Source organism: Spermophilus citellus (assembly GCF_964194105.1).
Source record: "Spermophilus citellus genome assembly, chromosome: 4".
NCBI classification, from domain to species: Eukaryota; Metazoa; Chordata; class Mammalia; order Rodentia; family Sciuridae; genus Spermophilus; species Spermophilus citellus.
The window spans coordinates 153492926-153508448 of record NC_138185.1 but is presented as its reverse complement, the minus strand read 5'-3'; the positions used below and the strand labels follow the sequence as shown (position 1 = coordinate 153508448).

At 39.1% G+C, this 15523-nt stretch overlaps 1 protein-coding gene across 1 annotated transcript in view; it reads left to right on the top strand.

The window, feature by feature from the left end:
• The first annotated feature begins 488 nt into the window (after positions 1–488).
• SLC35F4 (solute carrier family 35 member F4) overlaps positions 489–15523 on the top strand; it is a 215777-nt gene continuing 200742 nt past the window's right edge. Inside the window, exon 1 of the mRNA XM_081291527.1 lies at positions 489–621. Within this exon, the coding sequence (XP_081147653.1) occupies positions 594–621 (28 nt within the window). The 5' untranslated portion in view covers positions 489–593. The remainder of the gene's footprint in view (positions 622–15523) is intronic.

Sequence of the window (15523 nt, the reverse complement as noted above, 5' to 3'; positions counted from 1 at the left end):
ATTCTAATTATATTCCTCATCCACAATTGTTTTTACTTCAGTTTGTTCAGAAGAAGCCATAGTTAATGTGGGTTCACCATGGCTTGTGAATTGCAGGGATAACTGGAAACATTCTACAAGACCTACCTGAATATCATGGCCTTTTAAATCACTTGATCTTAATGAGGAGAAGCAATATAGTTACAGCATCTAGGGAGATGAGGTGGGTTCCTTTCCCCATGTATATGTTGCCCCATGGACACAATGAATGATGCAGGTTCTGTTTTCAAGTTTCTGCAGCAAAGAGCTACTTCTGTATGGGTCTGTTAACACTTCAACCATTCTATTTTGGTTCTTCGAGAGGCAGCTTGCTGTTCTGGCATGCTAGACAAGGGAGGATTTGATCTAAATTTAGTTGGAGTAAATATGACATTGCTCTTCCACTGGATTGGGATTTTCCATTTATAGAATGATGAGTTAGTTTTACCTTCGTCCTTTCTAACACCCATCCCAATGTCCCCACTCCCTTCCTTGGCAGCAGAGGTGAGAGTCCAGTTCTACTGAGATGTTTTTGCAATTGTCATCATTTATTCTTTTGTATTTAAAACTAAGGAATGCATGATTACCCCTCTGGATCTCCTGGTGAGTATAGGATTTTACACTATTTGCATTGTATAATTTATGACATGCGTGGAGCTCACTGTTAGGACTTGTAAAAAGTAGAAAGGATGAATCTGTAGGAGAAAAAGAAAAAAAAGAGGAAATGAACACATAAGCATAGTGCAGTTATTCAGTGAAATGCAAAATCTTGCCATAGTTTGTTTTGTTTGAATCAGATTTTACTTCTCAGGACCCACTTGTTCTCCATTTGCACCAACCCAGTCCTTTTGGTGTTGACATTTTGTACTCTGAAGTTTTTAAGATGTCATGCTTGATGATTTGTTCTTTGGGAAACTATTTCTTGAAATGCCAGGTTGTTCTCATCTTAGATGGAGTTTGGAGTCTACCACTGATGTTATTTTAATTTTAATGGTGAGTGTTATTTCTTTTATATTTCACTTAATTCAACCCAAGATTTTGTCAATAGATTCAAATTTATTTTAACACATGAAAAGAGAGGGAACAGAAAGGTCCTTAGGACAAAATTATATCCTTTTTCAAATTGAGGCTGTTGATTGGTTTGTGTTCTTGCTTTAATGTACATTTTTATTATTTACGGTGAAACAAGTGTTTATAAAGGTGATTTGTGAATATATGAAAAAATGCATGAGAGTTGTGCATAAAATCTCCATGGTATATTTAAATACACTCAACAGCTACCCTAAAGAGCAAATTTAGTACTTATCCAAATTGGAAAGCCAATGAGAGGTTACTGTGGGCACGGATGGAGTCTTTATTCAAATAGTCATTTAGTATGGTTGCTGCTCCAATGTATCCCTCTGATGTTGTGGGTAGATTTATGCCTGTCCATTAAGGCATTAATCACTCTTCATTATGCTTTAGAATCATACAGGGAAGATTTTTCACAATAAAATATCTACCAGGCCTTGAATCCCATGGATTCTGAGTCAGTCATTCTGGGCTCTACCCCAAAACACTGATTCAGATCCTCTGAGGTGCAGGGCCTGGGAAATCTGTATTGATGTTCCCAAAAGAATGGAAATACCAGACTTATCTAGTAGGGATGGCCCTTGACCAACATCATTTAACATCCCAGGACATGTTGAGCTAGGGATCAGGTTGAGGTTAATTCATTAGGGTCTGTGAAAGAATTTGAGAATTCTTTCTCCCATGAGATTGTCTTGAGAGTAGATGATGATGACACAAATCACAATGACAAGTGGCACCAAGCTGTATATCAATCAAGCTCTTGTTTTCTCTAAGTAGAGGACTTTGCACTTATTCTTTATGGATATGTGATTTTTGTCTGATTAATGGGTATTGTTCGATGAGCACCTGCCCTCATGTTCTTAAAATATTTATCATTAGTTAAATCAACATTTTTTTTTCTAACAATTATAAGGACTTGGAAAGAATAAAAAGTACTCTCAATCTTTGTTGGCTGTATTCACAAAAACAATACCTGAACTATTTCACCATGTTTTTTGAAAAAAATTAAGTTGCCATAAAAGTGACCTTTCTTTGTCAGTGAGTACAAATTTTATAGATTGGTTTTAGCTTCAGTACGCCATTTTCAGTGCCATTATTGCTGTCAGAGGTGAGTAGGGAATTTGTATTCCCCTACCTCCATCCCATTTGTAGAACCAGACTGTGTAAAAATTGGAGATGGTAAAAGCATTGTGCTAGGAATAGTAGGACTTTGGTTCTCGTACTTTATTTTTCTTAGTTCTGTGACCTCTGGCAAGCCACTCAATGTCTCTGGGTCTCATTTTCCTTATGTAAAACACATTCATAACTTAGTCTGAAAGCAGGGGACCAGACCAGTTAAACTCTTGAAGCCCATTTCACTGCCTGACTATAAAGGAGAGAGGTATGTCTAAGGCAAGGTCAAGTCAAGTGGGGTGGGCTGTGAGGGAGGGGTCCTCAGAGCTCCACAAGACTATGCGTCCCTGCTAGCGTTATCCTCCAACCACCTCGCCAGTCTTGCCCTTGGTTGCTATGGTTTTCCACATCTCCTAGTTCGTAGATGCTTGTTTTTTTTTTTTTTTAACCAAATAATGTGTGATAAAGCCTCAGTGGGGCTCCTGAATCATTTGTGATGAATTAGATATAATTTTCCAGAGTTGTTTATTGGCTTAGAGAGTTGCAGTGGTAAAAACAAGTACTTGTTAATTCACAGATATACATTTATGATTAGGAAGCATTTTAATGAAACATTCATGACTATTTCCTGCTTTTTTCTGAAAAAAATAAATTCAACACTGTAGGGTTTTTTGTTTGTTTGTTCAATTGCTTATTAGAGTGCTTTCTTCTGCCTGGGTAATATAAAGATGTTTTATATTATAGTTAATGTTTTTTTCCCCCTGTTTTGCAAAGATGTTATTGAACCCACAAATATACTCTGATCTCTAGAGGAGAAAAAAAGGTTTTTACTTTTTAAATTACTGAAATAAAGGGAAACGATTACATGGTAATAGTCCCATTTGCTGTGGGAGAATTCCACAGAAAATAATAACACTAGATAGATTAATTACTGTGGTGATTTTTGAAGCATAGGCTGCTGTCATACTGCAAACATTGCTTGTCTGGGTGGGCTTTCTGGGCTGCATGGCTTCAGTGTGCCCCTACAGATTTACTTACTGCCCTGCACATCCTCCTTAGTGCCCTGGGAGGCTGCATCACATAACTACATCTACTGGTGTCTTAGTCAGCTTGGACTGCTCTAACAAAATACCACGGGCTGTTTGAACTAACATTTATTCTCACAGTTTGGCAGGCTGGGAAGTTTAAATCAAGGTGCTAGCAGATCTGGTGTTTGATGGCTTGCTGACTGCTGCCTTCGTACTGTGAGAGAGAGAGAGAGAGAGAGAGAGAGAGAGAGAGAGAGAGAGAGAAGGAGAGAGAGCGCTGTTCTTCTCTCTTTCTCTCTTTGAGTATGAATTGCATCATGAGTGATCCACCTCATGACCTAATTTAAGTTTAATTACCTCCCAAAAGTTCCACCTCCAATCATCACATGAAGGTGAGGTTTCAACATACGGATTTGGGGGTATAGGGGCACAAACATTCAGTTCATAGCAACCAAGCTCCCTTGTCCTGCCCTCTGGACTAAGGCTGGGCTTGTTTAACATAAGACACTGGTAGGAGGGCTGGAGAAGAGTGAAGTCAGGGTGTTCTCCTGGCTTCCACCTGTTGGGTTGCACCTACTGTTGGGCGTCCTGGACTCTCTCCAGTGTTAACTTCAAGGGGAACTTGTAGCTCTGTCTTGCTGTGCTGTTTTTCTGCATGTCTTAATTCTGCCCCACCCATTTACAAATAATCACTTATTAAATCATCCTCAACTTCCCATTCTAGAACATAGTGTAGTTCCTGCTAGAACCTTGACTGGTGTCTGAAGAGTTGGTTACAAAAAACTACTTGAGAACTTTCTTGCAACATTAATATCTGTTACTGCACTTGATGTTACTTATAGTACTTATTTCTTTTTTATTCAAATTTGATATATGTGAGAGCAGAATGCATTACAACTCATATTATACATATAGAGCCCAAGTGTTCATATATCTGGTTGTACACAAAGTAGAATCACACCATTCGTGTCTTTACTTCTTGATTGAGTCAGGGGAAATGGATACTGAAGCGATTTGGCCAAGAAACCACAAACTTCCTTGATCAAAAAAGAAAAAAAAATTGTGTCTTCCTCTATCTTCTTTTTAAAAAAATGATAGCAATTGCTAGGGGAGGTGTGGAAGATGAACATTTTGCATTTTCTGGTGAGGTGATAAATCTCTATCTTTGTTGGCAAGAAATTTGTCAGTTTATAGTAATGGCCTTCAAAATATTTAATTTATTGATCCAGTAATTCTGCGTCCAGCAGTCCATCCATAGGAAATATTGCAATGAGAGATGTTCTAGTCAGCTTTTTATTGTTATAACTAAAATACCTAACAAGAACAACTTAGAGGAAGGAAAATTTATTTTGGGCTCATGGTTTCAGATTCTATAGCCTGCAGGTTCCGTTGCGCCGGTCCCAAAGTGAGACAAAACGTTATAGCAGAAGCGGGTGATGGAGGAAAGCTGCTCAGCTCATGGCTGTGGTGAAGCAGAAGGAAGGAGCCATGGAGACAAGAAGTAACCCCCATGAGTGTGGCCCTAGTGACCTGGTTCCTCCAGCCACGCCTCTTTTTCCTACAGTTACCACTCAGTCCATTCAAATTATTAATCCATCAAATGGATTAATCCACTGATTAGGTTACAGCTCTCATACTCTAATTATTTCCCTTCTGAACATTCTGCATTAACACAGGAAATATTGGGGGACACTTCATATCCAAACCATAAGATTCTCCTCCTGGACCCCAAAAATTTATGTTCATCTCATGATGCCAAATGCATTTAGTCCATCTCCAAGAGTCCCATAGTCTTAACAGTTCTAGCACTGCCCAAAAAGTCCAAGTCCAAAGTCTCACTCAGACTCAAGGCAAACTCCTGGCTGTGAGCCCCTGTAAAGATCAAAAGCAAGTTATACACATCCACTATATAATGGTACAGAATAAACTTTCCATTCCAAGAGTGTGAGATAGGGCCTGGAAAGAAGAGATGGGACCAAAGCAACATCAAAATCCACCTGGGCAAGAAGTCCTGTAGCTCTACATCTAGCAACTGGGGCACATGGTGGTGAGACTTGCCTCTTATGATCTCCAAAGGACTTGGGCTGCCACACCGCTATGTACTTGCTAATTGCGGGTCATATGGCCTTTCACTTAGACTGACTGACCACAGATAGCAGCTTTCGTTGGCAGATATTCAATGTTACTGGTATCTCCACTGCAGCTTCAACTTCATTCTCATAGCTTCATGTACTCCCTCTTCATGTTCTTCCTTTAGAAATTCTGTCCCTGCTATGCGTTACCTCCCAAGCCTTACCTTGAATTCTTGGTGGAAGCCTCCATGACCCTCTAATTCTAGCATCCTGCATTCCTACAAAGCCCATACCACATAGATGATGCCAAGGTCTTCCACCAGCTCAAGCAGTATCCAGATCCTCTTGAACCATGGCCTCAGTGGCTTCTGAGTACCTGAGTTGATGAACATGGTGAAATGAATCCTGGGGAAACAACTTTCTAGGTCCCCCTGTGTGAACATGGGGCCCTCAAGTTCTTTTAAATGAGTTTTTCACTACTATATGCTTGAGCCTGAGATGGGTGTGGTCTTGCTGATTCCTAAGCTGCTCTCAAGCCATCTTTTCTATTGTCTCTGGGCAGAGCACTTAGCTTCTTTTTAGTGGCGGTGATCTCCTCAACAACCCTGCCTTATTGACTCCCATTGAACTTGTGCTTCTCTGGTAAAGCTGCCTGTTTTTAAATTCCTTGTTCTCTGATTTCTGCTCCCAATTCTCAAAATAAACCTGGCTAAAAGCTGCCAGAAAAATCCATTCAACTGTCTGAGTTCTGTTCTGTATTGAAATTTTCTCCACTAGATTAATTAGTCTATCACTTTTAAAGACTCGGGACACGGTAAAAATATAGACAATTTCTTTGCCAGAATGTAACATGAATACGTTGAGTCCAATTTTCAAGAGTCCCTGTTCCCTTCTGAAATATCATGAGCACAAGCTTTATTGTCTACATTCTTATTGATATTCTGGTCTTCTGAGCTCTCACCACAATTGCCAATTAAGCTCTGCTTATAAGGTTCTAAGGATTCTTCAGGCTGAATATCCAAACTTTTCCAAACTCCTTCCACAAATAAGCTCCAAAAGCTTCTGAATCACATGGTCACGTTAGTTACAACAATGACCCTATTTCCTGGTAACAATTTCTGTGTTCGTCAGCTTTTTATCACTGTGACCAAAATACCTGAGAAGAACATCTTGGAGGTGAAAAAATTTATTTGGGGCTCATAGATTCAGAGGTTCAGTCTATAGTCTGTGTGATCCATTGCTCTGGGCCTGAGGCAAGGCAGAATATCATGGTAAAAGGGCTGGCAGAGGAAAGCTGCTCACTTAAAAAGAGCCAGGAAGCAGAGCGAGAGAAAGTCACTATGCAAGGAGCTGGGGTACAATGTGTGATCCCCAAGGGCATTCCCCTAGTAACTTACCTCCTCTAGCCGTGCCCTACCTACCTGTAGATACCATCCAGTTAGTCCATTCAAATCATTAATTCATCAAATGGATTAATTTACTGATTAGGTTATAGCTCTCATAATGCAATTATTTCACCTCTGAATATTCCTAAATTAACACAAGAGCTTTTGGGGGACACCTTGTATCCAAATCAGATACATGCACAAAGAATCCAATAATATAGTTACTTATAATTGTTCATAATAATGTAGACATCTAAATATTCAGTAGTTTGGAAATAGGCTCATAAACTACATGTATAAGGTACATTATGAAACCATTATGATTAAGTTTACTAAGAATATTAAATAACATGATAAAAAAATTGGACCACAAAAATTTTTTATACAAGATGAATGCAACTATTTCAAGATACATGTATTTGTATGTATGTATATATATATGTGCATGCATATATGTATGTGTATATATATGCACACACACATATATGTATACACACACACACACACACACACACACATACACACACACACACACACACACAGATAAAGAGAGAGAGGCAGAGAGATATCTAGAAAAAAAATACACCAAAAGTCTTCAATGATTATCCTTTGACAGAGATTATAAATGACTCTGATTTTTCTCCCTGTTAATTTCTGTATTCTCTAAGATATACATTACTTCAAGTTAAATATTAATTCTGTTTATTTAGCAAATATAAGCATTTTTAAGGCTTCTGCTATCTTCTGGAAAATGAAGACTATTTTCTGAGAGTTTAGCTCTGGCTCTGATCTTGCATGTCACACCCATCGTGGATGGCTGCCTTTCCTAACCTTTGTCTTCTTTCTAGATGGACCTGAATGTATGTGCCTCCTCTTACTTTTTTCAATTCATTGTAGTAAAACCACATAGTATTAAATTCATCATCTTAACCACTTTTAAGTATGAAGGCCAATAGTCTTAATTATTCACATTGCTGTGTAGAACTCTGGAACTTCTTTGTTTTGCAACTTTGAAACTCTTTACCCATTAACAATGATGTTCCCTTCTTCCCCAGCCCTGGATAACCATCTTTATACTTTCTGTTTTTTTTTTTTAATTTTCACAACTTTCCTATTTCTTGCAAGTGGAATTGTATAATATTTGTCCTTTTGTGATTTCACTTAGCAGAATGTTATTGAGATTCATCCATATGGTAGCATGTGAGTTGCCTTCTTTTTAAAGGCTGAATAATATTCCATTGAGTGTATATACCAAGCTTTCTTTATCCCTTCTTCTGTTGATGGACATTTGGGTTGTCTCCTCCTATTCACTATTGTGAGTAATACTATGGTGAACATAGATGTGCAAATATTTCTTCGAGATTCTTCTTTTAAGTCTTTTGAATATATGTGTGTGCCCAGAAGTGAGATTGCTGGATTATATGGTGATTTCATTTAAAATTTTTATGGAACCCCTATAGTGTAACCCATAACAGCTGGACCATTTTAAATTCCCACCAATACACAAAGGTTTGTTTCTCAAACATCCTTGTCAACACTTGTTATTTTCTTTTCTTTTAACAGTGGCAATCCTGGTGGGTGTGAGGTGATATCTTGTGGTGGTTTAGATTTGCCTTTCCCTGATGATTAGTGATGCTGAGCATCTTTTTGTGTGCTTCTTGAACATTTATGTTCATTGGAGAAATGTTTATTCAAGCCCTTTTCTTTGTCCTCTTTAAAGTCAGATTGTTTTATTCTTGTTGAATTATAGAAGTTCCTTCTATCTTCTGGATATAAACTCATTATCAGATTTGCAGTTATTTTCTTCCACTCCATAGGTTGCTTTTCACTACATGGCTTATTTTCCTTGACTCACAGAAGTTTTAAAATTCCTTGTAGTTCCTTTTGCTTAGTTTTTAATTTTTTTTTCTGTGTTTTTGGTGTCATATCCAAAAACTCATTGCCAAATTCAGTGTCCTAAAGACTTTAGCCTTTGTTGTTTCAGAAGATTAATAATCTTAGATCTGTGGTTTAGGTGCTTAATTCAGTTTTATATATATGAATTATGATATGATATAAAGTAAGGGTCCAACTTCACTGTTCTGCATGTACATATCCAGTTTTCCTAACACCATTTATCGAAGAAACTGAACTCTCTCCCTGTGTGGTCTTGGCACCCTGATTGAAGTTCACTTGGCCATATATGTGAAGTTTATTTCTGGACTCTCCATTCTGTTTCATTGGCCTATATATCTATCTTTATGCCAGAGCCACAGTGCTTAATTACTGTTGTTTGTAGTATATTTGAAAGTCATTTTCTGTGTATTTCTGGAGAGTAAGTTTTGATCTGCCCTTTAGCCTGTAATATTTTGCTTTAATTTCTGCATCTCTTTGGGAACCGCCCCTCCCTTCATGATCCTTTTTCCTGGCTAGCCATGGGTTTTTAAATATTCTTTTATGTGAGATTATGGAAATTGATTTTATTCCTCATTCATGAAGATCTGATCCAATCTGCGGGTTTTCTGGGTCCTACAGACTTTCAGCATGGAGGTATAGAGATGGACCCATAGGAAGCAAAGCAAACGTTATGATTTGGCAGACAGCTGTGTGCCTATGGGTTTCTGATAAGATGAAATATTTCAGGGGAGTGGGTTAGGTAGGGTCATACACCATCCTGCTTTAGCAGGCAATACCTTAAGGAATTGGATGTCATTTTGGAAAGGAGAGTGCAGAGTCCAGAAGAAAACATGCACAGTTGAAATTTAAGCAGAAAAAAAAAAGAGTGGGAGGAGAAGATGGCGGCGGGAAGTGAGTAAGCCCCTCCATGCTTCGCGCCGCCGCGCCCGCAGCGTATGTTGCCGCGTCTTAAAAGATAAAGTAAAGATCATTAAAGGAGATCTGTCAACAAAGACTCAGCACCGTGTCAAGAAAGGGGCCTAGGTGGAGTGAATCCGCCATGACTCCAGCCAAGGTGGAGTGAGTCCATCACGACTTCAGCGCGAGCAGTAAGGCTGCAGCCCCCGAGCTGCCCGGCTCCCTCGGCCCCTTCTCCTTCTCCTCTCCGCCTTTCCGCTTTGCTTCTACCCTGCCGTCTCTCCTCCCACGCTCAGTCCCTAAATCTAGATCTCAATTTCTTTCCCCCACCCCGCCCGCTCTCCCGCGTGTCCAGTACCCGGCCCGCGCGGCCCCGAGGCGCTGCCTCCCCTCCCCCAGCCCGCACCCCCTCCCCGGGGGTCCCGAAGGCCACAGCTGGGCCGCCACCGCGCCGCCGCCGCTTCCCGCGGAGCACCATAGAGCAGACTCTTCACCGCGCGAGTGAGCTGCCGAGTTAAATGGAACAGCTGCTAAGATGAGTGACAATTTAAAATCTAAGTGATCCAACATGGCGGCGGACGCGGAGAGATCAAGTCTCTAACCCCTTCAGCTGCGCGAGCATAGGGAGAAGTAAACTGTCAAAATACTGCTCGCTCAGGACCACTAGGCACTGTTGAGCTGAAGGGGATCCCGGGCGAACAGTCTGCCCCTCTCAGAACACACCGAGCCCGGATTGGGCTGCATTCTAGTTCTGGTTCGCCTGCTTCTAGTGACTCAGCACTAATGATCCCGCTGAAATAACTAGTCGGCCCACCTGAACTCACAGAGGTAAAAGCCAACTGAGCACGATAGTCAGACCCAGGGTATCCCTCTGCTGACAACAGAGGTCCCTTGCACCAGCTACCAGGGGAGTTGCTACCTGAGGGCAAACAAATTCGCTGGGGGTCCTCAGCCCCAAGCCCTACAAACTTAGGGTCTGAGGGAGGCAAACAGAAAGGGTGTGCCCAGGCATCCATGGAAACAGGGCTCCCAGGAGCAGCAGACCTGGCATGTAGCCAGTATTGTGGCGAGCTTCACAGGTGAGCGGGGCCTGGCTTGAGGAACCACAAGAGAAGGCCCTAGGCACTCAGGATTCGAGACCCGCACAGTCTGGGAAGAAGAGCTGAGGAACAGTGATTGGTTCCCACCCATCAAGAAGAGAAGCCTGGCCCAGTTCCCACCTACTGGAAGAGAAATTAATTGAGCTCTATGACTGCATTTATTATTATTATTATTATTATTTTTAATGATTATTATTGATATTTTTTTAAAAATTTTATTTTCACTTTTTGTTGTTGATGTTGTTGCTCTTCAGCTTTCTTATTAATGGTTTCAATTTTTTTAATTCTTTTTATTCTATTATTATTACTATTATTTTTTAAACTTTAATTTCCATTTGTTTATTATCATTATAATTTTTTTTTTGGTTTTAAATTTTTATTTTTTCATTTTTTCTTTCTTTTCACTTTTTTCTTTTGTCTTTTCATTTCTTTTCAATTTTCTTATTCCCCCTTTCTTGAATTCTACCTGCCTACACTCACTCTCTTTAGTGACTTCTTCCCTTCCCTTCTAATACCTCTCCTCCCAAGCATCAAATAAATTTATAAGAGTAAACAGTAACTCAGCAGTCAAACAGAACAAGAAGTATCATGAGCATAAAAAAGCAAGAAAGAAAAGGAGTACAAACAATGAAGGACAGCCTAAATATTCAGGAGGACCTGGAGTCATCAGAAAAATGGCCACATAAAGAACTCAAGGAACACCTTAGACAGATGGAAAGGAACCTTAAAGATCACATTGAAAATGAATTACATGAACAGATAAAAGAAGAAGTTAAGCATCTTTATCAGGAGATAGAGATTATAAAAAAAATCAAACAATAATTCTAGAAATGAAGGAAACGATAAACCAAATTAAAAACTCAATCGAGAGTATCACAGAGTGGAGCAAGTAGAAGCCAGAACGTCAGATAATGAAGACAAAATATATCATCTTGAAAAGAGTCTAGCCAACTCAGATAGGCTGGTAAAAAATCACGAGAAAAACATCCAAGACATTTGGGATAACTTAAAAAAACCAAACTTACGAGTCATCGGGATAGAGGAAGGCACAGAGATTCATGCCAAGGGAATGAGTAACTTGCTGAATGAAATAGTTACAGAAAACTTTCCAGAAATAAAAAAGGAAACAGATATACAAATTGTAGATGCATACAGGACACTGAGCACACAAAATCACAGTAGACCAATGCCAAGACACATTGTTATGAAGATATCCAATATACAGAACAAAGAGAAAATATTAAAAGCTACAAGAGAAAAGAGGCAGATTACATTTAGGGGTAAACCAATAAGGTTAACAACGGATTTTTCATCACAGACGCTGAAAGCAAGAAGATCCTGGAACAACGTATTTCAAACACTGAAAGACAATGGATGCCAACCAAGAATTCTGTATCCAGCAAAATTAAGCTTCAGATACGACAATGAAATAAAAATCTTTCATGATAAACAAAAGCTAAAAGAATTTGTACCCAGAAAACCAGCATTGCAAAGCGTCTTGAGCAAAACTCTATACGAGGAAGAAATGAAAAACAATAACCAAAACCATCAGCGGGAAGTGCCTCGGTAAAGACAGAGGATGGGGGGAAAGCTAATCATGGAGAAACAAACTAAATTAGAAAAAAAAAAAGAGATAAATAATCAAACATGGCAGGAAGTACAAACGATATATCAATAGTAACTCTAAACATTAATGGCTTAAACTCTCCAATAAAGCGACATACGCTGGTAACATGGATTAAAAAAACAAATCCAACAATATGCTGCCTCCGGGAGACACATCTGATTGGAAAAGACATACACAGGCTCAAGGTAAAAGGTTGGGAAAAAATATACCACGCACACGGTCCTCGTAAGCAAGCAGGGGTGGCCATTCTCATATCGAATAAAATCGACTTCAAGACTAAGTTAATCAAAAGGGATAAAGAAGGACATTATATACTGTTAAAAGGAACCATTCACCAACAAGACATAACAATTATCAATATTTATGCACCAAATAATGGCGCTGCGACGTTCATAAAACAAACTCTCCTCAAGTTCAAGAATCAAATAGACCACAACACAATAATCATGGGTGACTTCAACACACCTCTCTCACCATTGGACAGATCCTCCAAACAAAAGTTGAATAAAGAAACTATTGACCTCAATATCACAATCAATAACCTAGACTTAACTGACATATATAGAATATATCAACCATCATCAAGTGGATATACTTTTTTCTCAGCAGCACATGGATCCTTCTCAAAAATAGATCATATATTATGCCATAGGGCAACCCTCAGTAAATATAAAGGGGTGGAGATAATACCATGCACTTTATCAGATCATAATGGAATGAAACTGGAAATCAATGATAAAAGAAGGAAGGAAAAATCCTACATCACATGGACAATGAACAATACGTTACTGAATGATCAATGGGTTACAGAAGACATAAAGGAGGAAATCAAAAAATTCTTAGAGATAAATGAAAATACAGACACAACATATCGGAATCTATGGGACTCAATGAAAGCAGTTTTAAGAGGGAAATTCATCGCCTGGAGGTCATTCCTCAAAAAAAGGAAAAACCAACAAATAAATGAGCTCACACTTCATCTCAAAGCCCTAGAAAAGGAAGAGCAAAACAACAGCAAATGTAGCAGAAGGCAAGAATTAACTAAAATCAGAGCAGAAATCAATGAAATTGAAACAAAAGAAACTATTGAAAAAATTAACAAAACAAAAAGTTGGTTCTTTGAAAAAATAAATAAGAGCGACAGACCCCTAGCCATACTAACGAAGAGAAGAAGAGAGAGAACTCAAATTACTAACATACGGGATGAAAAAGGCAATATTACAACAGACGCTTCAGAAATACAGAAGATAATTAGAAATTATTTTGAAAACCTATATTCCAATAAAATAGAAGGTAGTGAAGACATCGATAAATTCCTTGAGTCATATGATTTGCCCAGACTGAGTTAGGAGGATACTCACAACTTAAACAGACCAATATCAATAGATGAAATAGAAGAAGCAATCAAAAGACTTCCAACCAAGAAAAGCCCAGGACCGGATGGGTATACAGCGGAGTTTTACAAAACCTTTAAAGAAGAATTAATACCAATACTTTTCAAGTTATTTCAGGAAATAGAAAAAGAGGGAGCTCTGCCAAATTCATTCTATGAGGCCAACATCACCCTGATTCCGAAACCAGACAAAGACACCTCAAAGAAAGAAAACTACAGACCAATATCTCTGATGAACCTAGATGCAAAAATCCTCAATAAAATTCTGGCGAATCGGATACAAAGGCACATCAAAAAAATTGTGCACCATGATCAAGTAGGATTCATCCCTGGGATGCAAGGATGGTTCAATATACGGAAATCAATAAATGTTATTCACCACATCAATAGACTTAAAGATAAGAACCATATGATCATCTTGATAGACGCAGAAAAAGCATTTGACAAAGTACAGCATCCCTTTATGTTCAAAACATTAGAAAAACTAGGGATAACAGGAACTTACCTTGACATTGTAAAAGCTATCTATGCTAAGCCTCAGGCTAGCATCATTCTGAATGGAGAAAAATTGAAGGCATTCCCTCTAAAATCTGGAACAAGACAGGAATGCCCCCTATCACCACTTCTATTCAATATAGTTCTCGAAACACTGGCCAGAGCAATTAGACAGACGAAAGAAATTAAAGGCATAAAAATAGGAAAAGAAGAACTTAAATTATCACTATTTGCAGATGACATGATTCTATACCTAGAAGACCCAAAAGGGTCTACAAAAAAACTACTAGAACTAATAAATGAATTCAGCAAAGTGGCAGGATATAAAATCAACACACATAAATCAAAGGCATTTCTGTATATCAGCGACAAAACTTCTGAAACGGAAATGAGGAAAAACACTCCATTCACAATATCCTCAAAAAAAATAAAATACTTCGAATTTAGAGTTGTGTTTTGAACCCAGATCCTGTCTTCTAGCTGCCTCTGAAATGCTTCCCGCGTAGTGGGGGCCCTGAGTTTGAGTCTCAGCTCTGCCAGTCACAGTGCAACCTTTCCCAATGATCAGCTTCCTATTCCAAAATTAATAATGCAGTATAATTTACACAGTACATGTTGTATTAGAGTTTGTAAAGGGCTTTCAAACACATCCTTCAACTTCATCCTCACAGAAACTTTGAGCAATATCAAGCACACTATTCTACAGACCTATTTTATTATTGGAGCTATAAAGTTATCTGAATCGGACAACCCTCAGCCGTGTCTGTATGTACAGAGAAACGGTGGTGAAGACAAGACCTGTTGCTTACCCTGCTCATCCTGTGTTAGCCTTGGTTCTTGACTGTTACTAGGAGCAGATGCACCATGAACTTGGGACTTTGGGGCCCTTCATTTGCATAGGCTCCTTCTGAGGCCCTGGAAGTGGCCCTGGCAATTAATTGACTTATTCTTTTTCTCATACTTCCTCTCGTTCATTGCAAGAGCTTTTGGAGTGACTGTTGGAAATTTAGGGATTCAGGTAAGGAGAAGTTTAGTTGGGGCTATATTTAATTTGGATTTAACTACTTACTATTTTCTAAATATATGTTCTAGCCTGTGTTTTTCTTGAATTGTTTCTTCCCACCCCAGCTGTGTCCTTGTACCAGTGCTTCATGTTAAAATTCCCACTGATAATCTGATCAAATGCACTTCCCTCAAGACTTCCCTGATCCTCCCACATGGGAGTCACCCTCCCTCCTCTGCATTCCCACAGCGCTTTGCTTTATGGAAATCTCTTCCTGTACTCCTAGCACTCATTTGCCACCTCGTTATGTGGGTTTTTTTTTTTCCTCTCTGTGTCTTCAACAGACTGCCATCTCCTTCACTATTCTCTCACTTTCCCTTTTCAAATCCTGCTACTCTGTGGTTACACTTTCTAGTATCATCTCC